The sequence below is a fragment of the Terrapene carolina genome, unplaced genomic scaffold (genome assembly GCF_002925995.2).
Source record: "Terrapene carolina triunguis isolate 2854851 unplaced genomic scaffold, T_m_triunguis-2.0 Scaffold97, whole genome shotgun sequence".
NCBI classification, from domain to species: Eukaryota; Metazoa; Chordata; order Testudines; family Emydidae; genus Terrapene; species Terrapene triunguis.
In genome coordinates, this window is record NW_020664448.1 from 16,292,596 (window position 1) to 16,313,026 (window position 20,431).

The 20,431-nt window shown below is 40.1% G+C and overlaps 1 protein-coding gene across 6 annotated transcripts in view; it reads right to left on the minus strand.

The window, feature by feature from the left end:
* Positions 1-5,391: 5,391 nt before the first annotated feature.
* Positions 5,392-20,431, minus strand: part of MRE11 (MRE11 homolog, double strand break repair nuclease) — a 46,372-nt gene continuing 31,332 nt past the window's right edge. For all 6 annotated transcript variants that reach the window (XM_026651619.2, XM_026651613.2, XM_026651618.2 and 3 more), the window contains 6 exons: positions 18,671-18,896; positions 17,110-17,193; positions 13,179-13,237; positions 9,753-9,820; positions 8,826-8,904; positions 5,392-7,137 (listed from right to left, as the gene is read on the minus strand). In XM_026651619.2, the coding sequence (XP_026507404.1) occupies positions 7,084-7,137; positions 8,826-8,904; positions 9,753-9,820; positions 13,179-13,237; positions 17,110-17,193; positions 18,671-18,896 (570 nt within the window). In that variant the 3' untranslated portion in view covers positions 5,392-7,083. The remainder of the gene's footprint in view (positions 7,138-8,825; positions 8,905-9,752; positions 9,821-13,178; positions 13,238-17,109; positions 17,194-18,670; positions 18,897-20,431) is intronic.

The following is a 20,431-nucleotide window of genomic DNA, read 5'->3' on the forward strand; positions in this document are numbered from 1 at the left end:
ACCCTGAACAAGCCAGATGCCCCTTGATCTGGCAGAGTCAGGAAAACATCAAGAGTCTTAAAGGTCTAATATAAGGTGGCCCAGATCAGTAGGCAGAATATTGGCTCATGCTCTTCCATGTGGCTCAATGCGCTGCTGGACAGTATGATGGCTTCTTTTACTGTGATAGTCAGGGAGGATAGTGGCATCAGTCCTGTGGCCCAAGCAGACAATAGGGTGAGGAGTCATACGTGGACCTGCATAACAATTTGCTGTGATTGCAGGATGTTTGGGGAATTCTGAGATCATAAGAGGACAGTTATGGCAGCTCAGGAAAGGGAGGAAGAGCTGCCTTCTACAATAGGTACCTTTATTTTAATATATACTAAAAGGACTGATGTTGCAGGCTCAGGGATGTGTTCTAACAAATGCCATAAGTGTTGTTAAATAGGCAATTTTAGGGGGAAGTAGCTCCGTTTCCTTCCTGCCTCCCCATTCATCTGCACATCCGCCATCCCCGCATGCTTCCCATCTCCACATTCCCCTGCACATGCATGCTGGCTTCTCTCATACCCCACCACGTTCCCCAGCATACAATCCCTATTTTCTCTCAGCTGCACACCCTGTCTAGTTTCATTAAAAAGGAAGAAGAGCTTTACCGTTTCTACCCATTTGAAAGTATGACCCATAGTATCCCTGGAACGCCAGTTACAGTCTTAATGAAGCCAGTTGTAAAAGACATGAACTTCACTGAAGTGTTCATTTACCTTGATGACTTGATTGTATCTGGAAAGATCCTGGCAGAGCAGGACGCCCAACTTTTAAAGGTCTTGAACTATTTAATCAGTCAGATTAAACTATTTATTCAGCGAGGACTTCAGCTGCCTTGACCATGGGGTGCTGTTCCAGGAAGGACTGCTAAGCAGAGATGGGGTCCACCTATCGAGGAAGGGGAAGAGCGTATTTAGATACAGACTGGCTAACCTAGTTAGGAGGGATTTAAACTAGGGACAGGTGACAAAAGCTCTCAGGTAAATCAAAAACATGGAGACCTGGGAGAAGGGTCGGAATTTTGGGGGAGTATGGGCCATTATTGCAGGGATAAGGGAAAGACAAGAGAGAACATAGAGAGGAAATCAAATCTGTATCTTAGATGTCTGTATACTAATGTGAAAAGTATGGGGAATAAGCAGGAAGAACTTGAAATGCTAGTTAATAAACACAACTATGATATAGTTAGTATCACAGATTGTTGGTGGGATAATACGCATGACTGGAATATTGGTATAGAAGGGTACAGCTTGCTCAGGAAGGATAGGCAGGGGGAAAAGGGAGGACGTGTTGCCTTATATATTAAAAAATGTATACACTTGGACTGAGGTTGAGCTGTAAATAGGAGACAGACTTGTTGAAATTCTCTGGCCAATGATAAAAGGGGTAAAAAACAGACCATCTAACCAGGAAGAAGAGGTGGATGAGGCTTTTCCTAAATAACTAACAAAATCATCCAAAGCACAGGACTTGGTGGTGATGGGGGACTTCAACTACCCAGACATCTGTTGGGAAAATAACACAGCAAGTTCGTAGAATGTATTGGAGACCATATTTTATTTCAGAAGGTGGAGAAAGCTATTAGGGGAAAGGCTGTTTAAATTTGATTTTGAGAAACAGGGAGGAACTGATTGAGAATTAGAAAGTGGAAGGCAGCATGGCTGAAAGTGATCATGAAATGGTAGAGTTCATGATTCTAAGGAATGGTAGGAGGGAAAACAATACAATAATAACGGATTTCAAGAAGTCTAGACTTTAGCAAACTCAGGGAGTTGGTAGATCAGTTCCCATGGGAAGTCTAAGGGGGAAAACAGTTCAAGAGAGTTGGCAGTTTTTCAGACATTATTAAGGGCACAAGAGCAAACTATCCCACTGCGTAGGAAAGATAGGAAGTATGGCACGAGATCACCTTGGCTTAACCAGGAGATCTTCAATGATCTAAAAATCAAAGAGTCCTACAAAAAGTGGAAAGAAGGACAAATTACAAAGGATGAATATAAACAAATAACATGTATGTAGGGACAAAATTAGAAAGGCCAAGGCACAGAATGAGATTAAACTAGCTAGAGATAAAGGGTAACAAGAAAACATTCTACGAATACATTAGAAACAAGAGGAAGACCAAGGACAGGGTAGGGCCATAACTCGGTGGGAGAGGGAGAGCAAAAACAGAAAATGTGGAAATGGCAGAAGTGTTAAATGACTTTTGTTTTTGTTTTTGTTTCAGTTTTCACCAAAAAGGTTAGTAGTGATCAGATGTCTAACATAGTAAATGCCAGTGAAAATGAGATAAGATCAGAGGCTAAAACGGGGAAAGAACAAATTAAAAATTACTTAGACAAGTTAGATGTCTTCAAGTCACCAGAGCCTGATGAAATACTGTGATGTTGCACTCCGCAATACTTTATAAAAATGTTTGTAAGTGTGAATATGATGTAACTGGAATATGCTTTATGCAAAAGGTCTCTTGTAAGGTATCATTACAAAACTTATAATCTACTGAGTGTGTTCATCCTATTTGTATGAATGCATCATTCTTGTATCTGAAACTAGGAATATGTAGCATAACTCTGAGGTCCTATTGTAATTATACAAAGTGTGGGCCATTAATGGTGGTTTAGACTCTTGATGGCTCCCATTATCTAGGACAATGGTCTGTAGATGGCTCTGTTTACCTGCAAATCTCCAATGCATACTCGCGGGCCAGTCCTGGAGGAATGTTGGGGGGCTCACAGGACATGTGATCATGTCACCTGAACTGGAATCCAACTTTAACCTGGTGCTTTTCCATTTAGACAGAGGGGTGGGAACCCAGAGAGAGAGACAAAGGATTCCTGCCTTGTGCCAAAGCTATAAAAGGGGGTGGAAAAGAACAAAGGGGGCCAGTCATTAAGAAATCCCCTAGTTACCACCTGAGCTGGAGCTAACAAGGACTGTACCGGGAAAAGGATTGGGCCCAGACTAGGAAGGAGTCCAGTCTTTGAAAGAAGCTTATTGGAACATCTCTGAGGGTGAGATTTCATCTGTAATCAGTTTCTTACTGTATTAGGCTTAGACTTGTGTGTTTTATTTTGCTTGGTAACTTACTTTGTTCTGTCTGTTATTACTTGGAACCACTTAAATCCTACTTTTTCTACTTAATAAAATCACTTTTGTTTAACCCAGAGTAACTGATTGATACCTGGGGGAGCAAATAGCTGTGCATATCTATCAGTGTTATAGAGGGCGGACAATTTATGAGTTTACCCTGTATAAGCTTTATACAGAGTAAACTGGATTTATTTGGGGTTTAGGCTCCCAGAAAGACTGAATACTGGGTGCTGGGAAAGTCCCTGTTAACTGAGGAGCCTCTGGGCTAAGTGAATCTTATTTTCTGGGAACTGCAGGGCGGCATGGCCCAACCTCTTGGTCTGTGCTGGAGATGACTGGTGTGTCAGCAGGAATGGAGGAAAGCCTTTTCTGACAGGGGGTTTGTTCTCAGTGGTATCCCAGCACATCTAGTGACAGTCTGAGGGAGTTTCTGTGACCCAACCCGTCACAAATACATCCTAAAATACTCAAGGAGCTGACTGAGGAGATATCTGAGCCATTAGGGATTATCTTTGAGAAGTCATGGAAAACAGGAGATATTCCAGAGGACTGGAAAAGGGAAAATATAGTGCCAATCTATAAAAAAAGAAATAAGGAGAACCCATGGAATTAAAGACCAGTCAGCTTAACTTCAGTACCCAGAATGATAATGGAGCAAATAATTAAGCAATCAATTTGCAAACACCTAGAAGATAATAAGGTGATAAATAAGTCAGCATGGATTTGTCAAAAACAAATTGTGATAAAACAACCTAATAGCTTTCTTTGACAGGGTAACAAGCCTTGTAGATGGGGGAGAAGCTGCAGATGTGGTATATCTTGTCTTTAGTAAGGTTTTTGATACGGTCTCACATGACCTTCTCATAAACAAACTAGGGAAATACAACAGAGGAGCTACTATAAGGTGGGTGCATAACTGGTTGGAAAACCGTTCCCAGAGAGTAGTTGTCAGAAGTTCACAGGAAGGACATAACAAGTGGGGTCCCACAAGGATCAGTTCTAGGTTTCGGTTCTGTTCAATATCTTCATCAATAATTTAGATAATGACAGAGAGTACACTTACAAAATTTATGGATGATACCAGGCTGGGAGGGGTTGCAAGTGCACTGGAGAACAGGATCAAAATTAAAAATGATCTGGAGAAAGGGTCTGAAGTAAATAGGATGAAATTCAATAAGGACAAATACAAAGTACTCCACTCAGGAAGGAACAATCAGCTGCACACATACGAAATGTGTAATGCCTGCCTAGGAAGGAGTCAACAGTGTAACGCTGTTGCAAAAAATGCAAACATCATTCTGGGATGTATTTGCAGGAGTATTGTAAGCAAGACACAAGAAGTAATTCTTCTGCTCTACTCCATGCTGATTAGGCCTCAACTGGAGTATTGTGTCCAGTCGTGGGCACCACATTTCAGGAAAGATGGACAAATTGGAGAAAGTCCAGAGAAGAGCAACAAAAATGATATATGAGAGAAGATTGAAAAAATTGGGTTTGTTTAGTCTGGAGAAGAGAAGATTGAGAGGGGACATGATAACAGTTTTCAAGTACATAAAAGGTTGTTACAAGGAGGAGGGAGAAAAATTATTGTTCTTAACCTCTGAGGATAGGACAAGAAGCAATGGGCTTAAAGTGCAGCAAGGGCAGTTTAGATTGGACATTAGGAAAAACTTCCTATGAGTGGTTAAGCACCGGAAGAAATTGCCTAGGGAGGTTGTGGAATCTCCATCATTGGGGATTTTTAAGAGCAGGTTGGACAAACACCTGTCAGGGATGGTCTAGATAATACTTAGTCCTGCCTTGAGTGCAGGGGACTGGACTAGATGACCTCTCGAGGTCCCATCCAGTTCTATGATTCTATTATTACCAGGCCAGAGCATACTGTACCATCCTCAACATTAATAGTTCTAGAAGTAACGTTTAAATATAAAACTAGTTATGTTATATATAAAGGAGGTTATTTTACCTCTCTGTAGTGTAAAAAATGTAATACCTTTGAGTTTTTTAGTGATATTTGAGAACTGTGGCAATTAATCTAGAAATAGTGCACACAACTGGACTATAAATCTGAGAGCTAAATGGGAGACCATGTAAAAGGGATAATAGGAAAAGACATGGGAAACATTTGATTTCACACAGAAAATGGACAAAATATCTAAAGAAAATGCAGGATTGGCTCCTTGATAACCTGTGTGACTGGGACATTAAAAAAGCTCCCCTCAAACAAGCACTATGATGAAGATTTTTTTTTTAAAATAATTTAGGAGGCTGTTTATTTTCAGTACAAAATTTTATTTAGCTAGCAACATATAAAAAAAGCTATGATTTTACATTTAAATCCTTCAGATTCAATGCAAAATAGTGCCATACAACTTACAACCATTGTTCACATAACATTATATGGGGTTTTTATGACAGGAACTACATAAGGTAACTTTTCTTATTAGTGAGATTGATGGGAGTCTGGCATATTTTTGGCTTCTAGCACAAAACAAACAGTCCCCCTTTAAAGAGAAGCTTATAGCAGCAAGTCTATGCATAGCAAAAATAGCCATTGGTGAAGAGGCAGGAGAAGAGTCAGGCCACTGCAAACATTGCCAGAATAAGCATGTTCTGATACCATAAGGGAACAGATTGCTTTCAAAACGACAACCAATTATTTAATACCTTGAGGGACAAGTCCTGGATCTGACAACTTCCACAGAGTTCTCAGAGCCTCTATGGCTCATTTGGGTTCACAACGGCAAAAGTGAATGCAGACCCAGGGGTGGCCATGATAGGCCAGAACCATGGCCACACAGCTGCCAAACTCCATCTTGCTCCAGGAATAGTTCATGCTTCTGCACTTTCCCACCCAACTGTTGTATGTAGCGTAGTGCTTCTTCAACATCCCAGAGGCAGTCAGGGAGATCAAACAGGCCACACAACCCACCGAGAGGTCTTGCAGTTAAGCTCCAAACTGTCCTAGCTCTCAGGATGAAACTACTGAAGGGTATAGCTGTGGTTTCTCAGTTGGCACCAAGCGTGGGGAAATCTTGACTTTTTAAAATAGCAACTGCTGTAATTCCTATTTTGATTATGTTTTTCTGTTCTCACTTTGGAAACAAATCGTTCAAGCATTATTGAATGCATTACTGAATTAGTGCTGTTTCAGTGGGAATACTGAAAATAGAAAAAACAACATGAAACGTGTCATTTGCACAAATAAACAGAGGCAGTGTCTCATCCATTACTGGCCCAATTCCATATTTTTTATGCAGGTAAGACTCATGCCAACTTCTGAGAGTTTTACTTGCACAGCTGCAGGGTTCTATCCTAGAAGTCTCACTTGAGTGATAGAAATATGCAAACCAACTTAACCTAAAGCCATTTTCTAGAATTGCAGGCAGAATGTCACTTCTGTACATTTCTGACATTTTATAAAAGACAGTAACAGCAGACCCTTTCCGGGCATTAATAGTTTTAATATTGAAAGTTGCATCTTTGGGTCCTTGAATTTTTCTGCTAACCATACCAAACTGCAGATAAATGCAATGTTCATTAGGCCTGAAAAATAGGTTAACTGTATCCATCCATGCATATTGCTTTAATTTATTCCTCTATAAAATTTAAAACCCAGTGAGAAATTTTATAGAAGGAAGAATTCTTTTATATACGTCCCCAGAGATGAAAACAACCTTTTAGAAGTTTTACAGAAGGGAAAATTTTCAAATTATCCTACGGAATATTTCTCAAAGTTTTTACTATTAGGCACTGGTATTTACATCTAGTAACCCAACATATGCGTCAAGTTATATTGCATACACAGTACCACTGAGAGTTAATCTTTCACAAAAGAATTGAAGCATTAAGGCAAAAAATAGTTTAGAGTAAAACACTATCTAAAACCTTGCATATTGTTTTCTGATTCCATCACAAGACCTGGGCATTTGTGCAGTGTGATTTTATATAATGAATCCAGAATCATCTGTGCTTTCTTCTGGAAGAAGCAGTGCTCTTGAAGGGGTCAAATTCATCCTGCAATGTAAAAGTTCATTTTAAAAGCTTTCAAGGCATTTTGAATGACAAAGGCAGAATTAACATGAGAGTTGGCTAAATCAGAAGGCCTGCCATCTTACTCCATATTTTCCACTTTGCCTGTTTCTGTTAGTTTCTTTCTTTTTGTTCTATTATTTTCAGTCTGAAGGAGGATATTATTTATTGATATAAACTGTAAATACAGTAACATCATAAAGAGAGCAGTAATCAGGCAAGTTTTTAATCTGATTGGAATAGATTTGAGATTAGAATCAGTCATTTCCAAATATGCCCTAGTAAAACAGGAAAGACATCTCTCTCTCTCTCGCACTATATATATTCCTGATATCTGTAAAAGAGAACATAGACACAATATATCTGCAGGGGTCAGGCAAGAATTCTGTCCCCTTTATCATACAGCACTGCACAACTGTTTGGCAAAGTTCTTTACCATAATCTCAACCAGTTTGCCTGGTACTGAAATAAGACTGAGAGGCAATCTTAGCAATTATAGACCAGTAAGCCTTTTTTTTTTTTTTAATCACCATTACATTAGCTATTCTTCAGCCTTCTGACACAGAGGCTGATGTAAGTGATAGATTACATACCCCAGTTAGTAGGTGTGCAATTTCATATTTCATAGAATCATAAGTGTAGGACTGGAAGGGACCTCAATAGGTTATCTAGTCCAGTCCCCTGCACTCAAGGCACAACTCAGTAATAACTAGACAATTCCTGACAGGTGTTTGTCTAACCTGTTCTTAAAAACCTCCAGTAATGGAGATTCCATAACCTCCCTAGGCAATTTGTTCCAGCGCTTAACTACCTTGACAGTTAGGAAGGTTTCCAACTCAAACCTCTCTTATTGCAGTTTAAGCCCATTGCTTCTTGTCCTATCATCAAAGGATAAGGAGAACAATTTTTCACCCTCTTCCTTGTAATAACATTTTAGGTATTTGAAAATGGTTATCGTGTTCCCTCTCAGTCTTCTCTTCTCCAGACTAAACAAACCCAATTTTTTCAATCTTCCCTCATAGGTCATGTTTTCTAGACTTCAATCATTTTTGTTGCTCTCCTCTGCACTTTCTCCAATTTGTCCACATCTTTCTTGAAATGTTGCTCCCTGAACTGGACACAATACTCCAGCTGAGGCTTTATCAGTGTGGAGTAGAGTGGAAGAAGTACTTCATGTGTTTTGCTTACCACACTCCTACTGCTACATCCCAGAACTGTAGTGCACCACACTCCTACTGCTACATCCCAGAACTGTAGTGCAATAGTGTTATATTGTTTACTCATATTTAGCTTGTGATCCACTAAACCCCCCCCCAGATACCTTTCTGCAGGATATGACTTTTATGAATTTTTAAAGGCTGCCTTTTTGCTTCTAATCATGTTTTTTACTCTGCTGTTTAGTCGTGGTGATGTTTATTTCTGTTTTTTTCTGTATCTTTTTTTATTTGGGGCATACACGTCGTTTGAGCCTCTATTACGCATCTTTAACTAGTTTCCATGCAATTTGCAGGCATTTTACCCTTGTAACTTTTCCTTTCAATTTCTGTTTAACTAGCTCCCTCATTTGTATCCCTCCTTTTTTGAAATTATGATATACCTTTAACCAGTTTAATATTTTGAAAAGTGATAATTCTCACAACTTCATATTATGACAAGAGAAGACCATACTGTACCTCATCTGATTCAAAGTCAACCCCTCTAGTTATTTGGCTTTGTGAGCTCCTTTTGCTAGATGTAGACATGCTTGACAACCTTAAGGGTTACAACAGGAAAAACTTAATTATCATCACAGAGCACGGCACCAGAACCAGACATTCTAAGTTTTCTGTTTGGCCGGACCAAACCTAAATAAAAATATTGTTTGTAGATCCCATTATCCTGTTAATCCAGGTCACAGAGTTCTCAGGTTGCTGCTAAGTGTATGCATTAGTTCTGAAAACATTTAACAAATGAGGTTTTAGTGAAGGAATTCAGAAGTGATGTTCTTTACATGACAATCAGTTGTCTGCTGGTTATTAGCAATGGGGATTATATTTTCAGAAGAGAGACACTCCCAGGTGCATCCCTAAACAAAGTGACCAGATTTTCAAAAGTATTCAGCAACTCCCAATGAAAACAACAGGAGCTACTGTGTACCAAGGCCTTTTAAAAAAGTCTGGCCAGATGCCTATATGTGAGCAAGGGTGGGGGAATTGAATACTTCTGAAAATCTGGCTAGTAATTAATATACTTTAAAATATGGTAAAACATACACATGGTCTGTTCTCATCATGGCAACATGCACTTTCAAGTCCTTCAACTGCATTTTCTCATACTAGTTGCTGAATGTCTCAAAAAGAAAAAGGGGGTGGGGAGGAACCTCGCTCAACCACTACGAAATTCTCTTACATCACAGAAGCTAATTTTTCTATTTAAAACAGTTGAGCAAATTTTTAATTATATATTAAATTTTGAATTTTTAAAAGTGAGTTTCAGCTAACGTAACTCTTTACTGACAATTAGAGGAATATAGTGCTACGGCCCAACTCATGTATACCACTCCAGAGGGGCTTACAGATCTTCAAACGGCTCTTTGCCCTTTTTGTAATAACTGTACCAACCTTTGAGTAACTTTGGAAGCAGCAGTAAAAGAAACTTCTTCCACATCAGAGTCATCATCTATAATGTCCTGGAAAAAACAATAATATTTTACAGAAGGTAGCACATTACGTACTCTTTTGGGATGAAACATGTAGTGACAGCTACAGTGCACTAGTTATTTCACTCTTTGTTTAGTGTTTTCTGGAGTGTCTACACTTCAAACAATTTAACCTGGATAAAACAAAAAAAACTTCATAGGGACTACTCACATCCTTAACTTTAACCATGTGCTTAAGTGCTTTACTGGCTTGGATCGTGTAGTCTGCAAGGTGACTGGCAGACTGGGACTCAGACTCTCTCTAAGCTTACAACTGTTATCAAGTTTTCCAAATTATTGACTTGCAAATTGACCCGTTTTCTTTTCAAGTTCTCAAATCAGTTCAGCCACAATATTTGTCCTGCTGGCCTTCCGGGAATCTCACACATTGGCTATACATGGTGTAGTAAAGAAATAAATTTTGGCCTTAATTAGTATATTTTGCCTTTATTTTGAAAAGGGCAGTTAATCAGGGCTGGTCTACACTACACCGGTCGACGTAGCTTTGTATAGGTCTACACTTAAGTTTGGCTCCTACCAATGTAAGTGCTCCATTACACCAACTTAATACCACCTCCCCGAGTGGCACAGAGTCACGGTCAATGTACTTAGATCAATGCAGGGTGAGTGTAGACACTGGGTTATTTATGTCAACCAACTGTCCTCCAGCAGCTGTCCCACAATGCCCTACATTGACCACTCTGGTCACCATTGTGAACTCTGCTGTCCTGGGGTTATGGAGGCCAGAAGCCCTGCTTCCCCTTTGAAGCCCCATGAATTTTTGAAATTCCTTTTCCTGATTGCCTGGCGTGGCGAGCACACCTAGCAGCTCTCCATTGTTGAGTGCAGCTGCCCATACTGGCTACATGCTACAGAGACACTCCAGCCTAAAGTGGACAGGAGACATTGGATCTCCTGGGGAGGGAGAAGAGGCTGTGCAGGCACATCTACGAACCAGCCTCAGAAACATTGACATCTACAAGCAGATTGCTTGGGGGGATGCAGAAGGGGTACGACAGGGACTAGCAGCAGTACTGCATGAAAGCCAAAGAGCTCCGGCAAGTGTACCAGAAGGCCAGGGAGACCAACAATAGACCTGTAAAAAGCAACAGAGGGTCCTGTGGCACCTTTAAGACTAACAGAAATATTGGAGCATAAGCTTTCGTGGGTGAATGCCCACTTCATCAGATGCAAGACGTCTGATGAAGTGGGCATTCATCCACGAAAGCTTATGCTCCAATACTTCTGTTAGTCTTAAAGGTGCCACAGGACTCTCTGTTGCTTTTTACAGATTCAGACTAACACGGCTACCCCTCTGATACTTAACAATTGACCTGCTGCTTTTACAAAAAGCTACGTGCCACACCCAAGCATCCCCCCTCCTCCCAACACTGTGGATACATCTGAGAAGCCAGAGTCATAAGTCCCTGCTGTGAACAGCAGGGAAGAGGAGGAAAAGTATGTGGGGGAGAGGCAACCGGGGGAATCCAGCTTTGCAGCCAACCAAGACCTGTTTTTGACTCCACCACAGTCCAGCCAGTTGAACACGGGGAAGCCTGATGCAGGGGAAGCAATGTCAGGTAAGTGTGTAGTTCAATTTTAAATTACAGGGATGCACCACAAAAGTAGCAGGACACATCTTTTGACTTATCCTTAATTTACTTGTGCTAGAAGAAGTCATGGTACAACCAACAGAGGGTACAACAAACCCTTTAGAGTTTGCGGGGGGAGAATGGGGGGAAGGGCACACAAAACAGTTTATGTATACAGGGCTGTTCTGTGAATCCTCCAGAGAGATCTCAATGAAACTTTCATGGAGGCACTCTCCAGTCCTCTTTCAAAAGGTTTCTAGGGATGGCTGCCTTAATTCTTCCTCCACGGTAGGACACTTTCCCACACCACTCGGCAATAATTTCTGCAGGCACCATTGCAGTACACAGGCTAGTAGCATACGGTCCCAGGCAGCTTCAGGATGCCTGCAGTAGCTGTGCTCTCTCTCCCTGTGCTACCTTCAGGAGTGAGATATCAGCTCAAATCACTACCGCCTATGGAAAACGGTGCCAGTATTCAGTGACATTGCATATACTACTAGAATCATGAAACTCAGCATTTCCCCAATCTTGGCAAGCCATGCTCACCGTGGCAGGTGCTGTGCACAAGCAATCCCAAGCAGAAGTGAGAATGTAGTGCTTAAAACTTTAGAGGTGCAAGGGGAGTGAGTTCAGAATCTTATGTTTCACCTTCCGTAGTGACTACACGGACGATAACTCTGTGTGTTTTATCTGCAGCTGCTACCATTGCAGCTTTCAGGGTTTCCCCCTCCATACCCGCAGAACACCTGAGCCAGATTGCTGCAAATCCATGCACTATGTACTGCACATTGCCGAGAGTCATAGTCCTGCACAGCAGGGGGTGGATTAATGGCCCTGCACACTTCCAGGAATATGGCCCCAGCAGTGGGTTTCCTGACTCCAAATTGATTCCTGACTGACTGGTAGCAATCTGACATTGCTGGGTTTCCACAGTGTGATCAGAACTTGCTTCTCCACTGTCAGTGCAGCTCTCATTTTGGTGTTCCTGTGCTCAAGGGCTGAGGAGAGCTCAGCACACAGATCCAGGAATATGGCCTTGCACATCTGAAAGTTCTGCAGCCACTGCTCATCATTCCAAGCCTGCATTACGATGCGATCCCACCAGTCAGTGCTTGTTTCTTCTGCCCGGAAGCAGCGCTCCACCATCTGTAGCTGCTCCGTGAAAGCCACCAACAACATGGAACTGGTTCTCACTATGTCCCACAGCAATCTGTCCTCCAAGAAATAGTATCATTCCTTGCAGCTCTTCTTGTGGCTCTGCAGATACTGCACGATCGTGCATCCTGCTTCCAACGCTCATGACAACAGCACAGATCTCGCAGCTCCATGATTCTGTTGGAGATGGCAGACAACGAGGAAGGCTGCACGGGTTTGTGGGATACAGATGACATTTTGGGATAGAGACCGTTCCAAACTAGGAAGTTGACTCCATGCTCCCAGTTACCCATGCGTGACTTGTCTCAGCTCCATCATGCCTTGCCAAAACTTCCTAAAAGACAGTGCACTGCTAAGTTGCACAGTGGGATACCTACCCATAGTGCACTGCATTCTGCATCGATACAAGCACTCCTGGTCAGTACGTGCACCGCCGACACAAGGAGCCAAGTAAGCATGCACACAAGTGATGTACTAACTGCAGTGGCTGTATGCCGATGTAACTTGAGACGACATAAGCTTGTAATGTAGACATGGCCTCAGAGTGCTATACACAACACAGTAGTATTACAACTTTACACATATGCAAAATAGCTTCTCACCTCTGAGTAATTCTTAGCAGTTGAATTCCGAGAGGGCTGTTGTCGGGCAGCTTTAAAGGCTAAAATAAAACAGTTGAGAACATATCATATAGAAGGCACTTGAAATAACCACATTTCATTATCTGATCACATCATATCACACAAGGGTCTCACCTTCACATTTTGACTGAAATGTATTTTACTACAAAGTATAAATAAAAAGGCCTGGTACACAGACTTACTATAGTTTACTTTTTATGATTTCTCCCACAACATACCAGACAAAATAGAGTTGTGCTTTTCCCAAGATAGTTAGTGGAGGCAAAACCCATAGTTTCCTATTCTAGCTGGGGAAAGTATAATCCTACTGGTTAGATAAAACATTCACAAATACAAACTAAATTAACATTTAGTTCATATAGCTTAATATTAACATTACAATTTATTAACATTACAAATTTCACATGCATCCGAAGAAGTGGGTATTCATGCTCCTATACGTCTGTTAGTCTATAAGGTGCCACAGGACTCTTTGCTGCTATTACAATTTGAGAAGTCCAATTTTTCTGGATAATATATTTTTGCTTTATTTTAAGTCAAGTTTTCAGTAATGAAGAGTTTTATTCTAATTCTTGTAGCACAAGTCAACAAAACTGAAACAATCATTTGTTTCCCTCTGCCCCACCCAGTGTGGTATCTGAGACAACAAGGTGCTCATGTGGAAAGAGCCTAGATAAACAGATGCTGCAGTGTCTTCCAATATGATACTTAGAATAGGCAAGACCTGCAGTATCTCGGATACTGTGATGTGTTAATTGCGAGAAAATGTTGATGTCTTAATGGTACTTATTGTATGAGGTTTCTTTTCAGTAAAAAAGAGAAACATTCTTCTATTTATCAAACAAATGCAAAAACTACCTCATAAAACAAATGACTTCTTCTTAGTCACTTTCACTGAACTGTGGTTAATTTGCCTTGCTACCTTTTACATTGGATATGATAAACCTGGCCTTGTTTAAACTGCAAACAGAGAAAATAGCTGTGTTCTTTTACAGATATCTGCGAGCAGTGCCTCACTGGTACAGTAGTCAGGTTTTGAAGGGATTCGGCACTGCTACATGAAAAACGTATTAGCCAAAGTGCATGCTTGGATTCCCAACTCATAGTCAGATTCATTTTCAAATCAAGAAACAACTATCTTTAAGTGCATCCATTACAGTTTTAAATTCTCAAAAGTTGCCACAAATCAGCCTTTCAAACTGGATTTGAATACACTGGCTCCATCAAGAAAAGTCATTTGTGTTTTTGGACAACGCTTTGGCTCTGTGGCAAAAGCAAGTTTCTCAATTTCTGTGCAGTGTTGATAAGCTAAATCTCCAGTAAGGCCTGGTATTCCAGTGGCTCCCTGAAAACCATTTGCCACAGTGAGATACACCAGAATTAAAATGGCCTGTACTTAAGCAATGCATGTCAGCAGGACATTTTATCCTCAGCTGGTTCTCCTACTGTATTTCTAATTTAACAATTTAATTTGACCTCCTCAGAGCCAGACCTCTACAGGTGTTCCAATTATCTAAAGTAAAAACCAGACAGACATGAAAATGTCTTGTTATTAAAAGTTAGAGTTTTCTATCACTGTCGGATAGTTACTTCAAGAGATCTTATATTTTCACCACTTATTCTGGTGAGGCACCAATGAGCATTAATTCACTAATTAAAGGTCCACATTAAAATCACAATAGAAAAACCACATTTAAAATAGTTTTATAAATATGAAAAGCACAGATCACTTCAAGTCTGAGAAGAATTAAAATTTTCCATTTTTGACATGACCAACTTCAAAAATCAGTCATTTTTTACTCAAGAGCATGTATAACTTTCACAAGAAATTTAGATGTTTATTAAAAGATTTTCAGCATGCACTGCCTGGCCAATGAAAAGTAGTCTAATATGTCTACAAAATAGGAGTTTTTAAAAAATACTTCCTAAAAACATTAGTTTTAGATTAAATTACTCAAACATGCACAAGTTGTGACAGCGATTCAGAAGAAATATAGGCCTTGATCCTACAGTGTGATGCACTCATGCAAGCCCATGATAATGGAGAGCCCCGCTGACTTCATTAGGACTCCATGTAGATATTAGGACCCTGCCCTATGGATCAGCTGGCAGGATTGGGGGCACAGCTGTTATTAAATATAATGCCATACAATATTGAAGACTGTGCCAATTCTAAAGGACTTCATAAAAAACCCCACTTGTGCTGTGGTCCTGTTTTAAATTAAAAATGGAAATCATTAGTAATTTCAAATAAAACGAATAGGTTCACTTTGTGCTAAGCTAATCCTATAAAATGCAGTTCATTTCTGAGTGATGCTCAAACAATGAAACGAGCCTTTATTTGGGCAGTGATGCAGATGAGACAAAGGTTACTTGGATATTTTAATGAAACAGCCGCCACTTCTTTTCACAGCTAATCTTCAAATATCATTGAGTTAAACATTCTTGAATTAAAAGAGACTTTGAAAGTGGTAATTTTGGAGACTACAGTGGTTCATTTGCATTCATGTGCACGAAGGTAATAATAGGTCAGAATGTCTGGTATTAATTTTTCTGTTCCACATGATATACTCCAACTGAATACTTATAATAGAGTGAGCACAAGAGGGGCAGTACAAGGGAAAACTGAAAATAATGTTTTTATTAATATATGTAAAAAAATACACTATAAATCCAATATACTTCCAAAATGCAGAGGTTGTGCAATACGTTTTATAAGGACAGGCACTAACGTACACCGGACCCTCGCTAGAACGCGCGTCTATATAGCGCGAATTCGCATATAACGCGGTCGCGGCCATGGATCCCAAATGTAATTACTTTAATTGCAATTCATTTTAACGCAGCCGCTGCTATAATAGGGTCCCTGCGTTAACGTGGTACCACGCATGGATCCCAAATCCCGCATTCTAGTGAGGGTCCAGTGTATTTTAAAAGATGACTTTAAAAACTAACATCTGCATAAAGAAGCCAGACAGTCTGCAATTTTAAATTGGTCTTTTTATAGGAACCCAAACTTTTTAATGACGAGATTTTGAAGATTACTAACCCAGTGTAATAATTTCAGAGATCCCGAGACAGAAAATTTTAAAAACTGCAACTGAAAAATATGTTTTATAGAACTTTATTTCTAAGTGTCCCAGTGATGAGCTGAATGACACTGGGTAAATCTAAGTTTAATATTTTCTTTATCGAGTCACTCCAGATTTACACTGATGTAACAGAGAGCAGGATCTGGCCCAAGGTCTCTAAACATACCACTTTATCTGTCATGAGCTCTACAAAAAATTCTTGTGGTGCAAAAGCTGTTGCTTACTGTTAGTGCTTAACTGTGTTACTTATGTGCACTCACTGGTACTAATGGTAATTGTATTTCTGGATTCCAAAATTACTTGTTTTATGCTCACTCTCTCTCAAGTCTTTCGTTTCACTCACTATGACCTGAATAAACACCTCTCACCCCACGCCAGCCTTGTCCCCTTCTCTAAGAGAAGGCTTCATCACAAATCCAGAACTAGCCAATCAGTTTGGGCCACACAATTTGTGAGGCTTCAACAAAGACACTCTTCTGGATGCATTTTGCATCTGAAGGGGGAAGTTCTTGAAACAACCTGAACTCATCAGCTGTTAAAGTAGAGAGAGGCAGACCAATTAACCCCAATAATTAATCTTCTTAAAATGATAAGTAAGAGATGCGGTAGGAAAAGAAGTCAGCTGGACTAAACCCCACTAACAGTTCACCTCCCTACTTAATAACAGCCAAACGAAGCTCCATGTGATGGTTGAATTTTATCTACTGGAAATAAAGGTTGCATCATAAACTTCTTAACGGCATTCTGCAAAGTGACAGCAATTTTAGAGGGCATATGAAAACACACTATTCTGAACATACCATCTATGATAGACATATTCTTGGTAGGAGTAGACACAGGCTTGTAACTTCTACTGCTATTAGACTGTTCTTGGGTAGTGTTTCCTGTAGGGATAATACACACACAAAAAATCAATATTTAGCCCTCTTTGCATTTTTTCTGTTAATTATGAAATTCTAAAAAACAAGCATCAAAAGAACCACAACTAAGGGTACGTCTACACTGTAGCCAAGAAAGTGCTTCCCAGATCAGGAAGACAGACACTCACTAGCTCTGCATGAACTAGAGAGCAGAAAATATCAGTGTAGCTGGCGATAGCACAAGTAGCAGCTCTGGCTAGCTACCTGAATACATACCCAGGGTGTCCAGACGGGTTTGTACTGAGGGAATAGCATTGGTGGCAGCTTGGGCTAGCTGCCTGAGTACAACCCCCCCCAGAAACTCTGTGCATGTACTTAGGTGGCTAGCCTGAGCCACATCAATGCTACCCCCCAGCTACACTGCTTTTTTCAGTGGAATACCAATTCAGTAATATTTACAGCCCATTTTTGTTTCTTCTTTAATAGTTTATAAGGAAGAGCCTACAGAACATATACAACACATTGCAGTGATTGATACCAATAATCAACAAGAATATTTGAGGGCTGAGTAAGAAATTTAATAAAAAACACTCCTCTTTATCACAGTTCATACTCTTCAGACTAGAAAGTGGATAAAAATGGGAGCATGATTTAGCTTCTGACATAATGTCTATCCCATGGCCAAAAACTTATTCCTTTTCTTGACAGTACATTGGGCACATTTTCCCATTAGTGGTTTCCATAACCAATTTATTTTTGAAGTGCCCAGTCTTAATTTGAATTCATAGGCCCTGACCTTGCTGTCAGATCTGCTAGTCCCCCTACAAACATGCTGAGCCTATTGAAGTCAATGGGAGTCTTGGCTAGTTGATCCATCTGTAGAATTGGTTACTTTAAAAAAAAATTACTAAAGGCCTTAACAACAAGGAGTGTAACTCATTAAAAGGGCACAATCAATTACAACCAGACCAGGAGGTGGTTTGATATTTTTGGATTAAAAAAAAAGTCCTCCCCATTCCCCCGATTAAGACAAGTTTTCTAAGCCTTAGGAAGGACTACTTGTTTCACAAGCCCTTGGGGAAGAGACTACTTTCTACACATGGACAGCACCTAGCTCACGTTGGAAGCTATCATAATACAAACACTAGCCAGCAGAGGTATTGCCTAATATTAATACAAAAGAATAGACATACACCTCTGTGCATAGGGCTTCCCCAGGAGACTGCTATAACTACTGCAGCATAGGAGCATGGTATTTTTTCCTCTTGTCAAAACCTGAATATTTCAACTTAATCTTTGTAAGGTGGCAAGTTACTGCAGCAACTGATGCCAAAAATGCTGGCAATAAAAAGATTACAACATCAGGAATCTGATTAAACAACAAGCCAATAGGGCATTTCATGGGAGCATTACAGAAAAGGCCTTTAAAAAATAAATAAACAAACAAACCACGGGGAAATTGCTAATAATTGCAATACAAGGAATGTAAGAAACTACGGACCTCTTCCTCTTCGAGAGGCTCCTCTTGATGTTGAGATTTGCCCTCTTCCACCTCTTGCCTGACCCCTTCCTCGACCTCTTCCTCTGCTGAATGATATAGAGGTGCCAGCATCTGAATCATCATTGTTTTTTTGTTCTGACATTCCCATATCCATAAGATCATCATCACTAGAACCAGAGGCAAGAGCAGCCTCATGAGATCTGTGAGCTCTAGCCCTGGTCATAGCCTGAAAGAAATGATACAGAATATTTCATTTTAACAGTAAAATGCACCACAGTTGAAACCATAGTGGTGACGTGTTTATAAGAACTCAGATTTAGGGTCAACTTCAATGGTAATGTAAGTCAGCCAGAAAATAGATGTCTCTTTTCTAGTCATTTTGATGCAGTCTCAATTTGTACACTAAGTCAAGATTGTTTATAAAATGCTTCACTCCCATTCAAAGAAGTCTGAAAAAACGACCGTGTTCTAACAAATTGTGAAATGGACTAACAAGTCAGCCAACCTACAATAGAGAAAACAGCTTTCTCCAAGAGGCAATATGCATATTCTTCCATTAACTTAGCAAAAACTGCTTCTGAAAGATTAAGGCTTAATAAAAGAAAAGGGGGAAAGTATCTGAACAACTGAGCAGTTTCTACAACCCAAGGACTGTGATTTAAAAAACAAATGAGAGAAAAAACAGTTTTGAGGAGAAGTGAGGTAAAGATACAAAGAAAGGGAACTGCCATCTGGTATAAAGATTAATGGGCTTTATGAATGAGTGGACTGTTAACATTTCTTTTTTTTTTTTTCCCCTTTTTCTTTTTTCTTAAAAAGATTAAGGGTTCAATTCTCCTTTCACTTACACCAACGTAAATCCACTGAAGTCATTAAATGAGAAGAACCAGGCTGGAAGTGAATTTGGCATTTCTAGATTTCCACTAGATCCTATCTGCACAGTGATCCCCTGGTCCATATTCCCATTTGTAGTTTAGACATGAACTTAAATCATAGTTTAAACATACAGAAGACATAGATGCTATTATTGTTGTTCTTATAATTAAGATTTAAGTCCCTTACTGACTTTCAAGGGCTTAGGAGCCTAAGTCATTTAGGCAGTTTTGAAATTTTGATCCAGAGATAGTCCAGGGTGTAAGGACATAGCTAACTTCCCATCTACACTATAAATTTGAACCATATGAGGTAAAAGGGCATCCTGACTAGGTATTATTTGTAGTTTTCACCTCACTAACTGTAACACACCTTTACAACTAGAGTTCAGCACTGCTCATTGAAAGGACTTGTCTACACAAAAGCTTTAGTTCACGGCAAGCTGGGGTGTAAATCTACCCCACACTAGCCTGCCACACACTAAGTATCTGTGTGGACCCTACTGCCTTGCAATGGGGAACTTTTAGTGCCCTTCATTACTGTTTCAAAGCAGGATAGATCAAAGCACACACTAGGGAACTTTTAGTGCACGACAGCCTAGTGTGGAGATTTACACCCCAGCTTGCTGCAAACCAAGTGCTGATTTTGACAAGCCCAGAGGTTGCCAATTGCATCTAATTCTATGGTGGTGAACCCGAATATACATTGCTCAAGTAGACATTATTTTCCTTCTTATAGATAAATGGACATTAGATTCTGAACATCTCTGCAGAAGGACTGAAGAAAAATTGAGGAACTCTCCCCTTCACCTCCCATACTCCAGAATGGACCACCTCAGAAAAACCCAACCTAAACCCATCACATGCTCTCACACACTGAAAGAAAAAA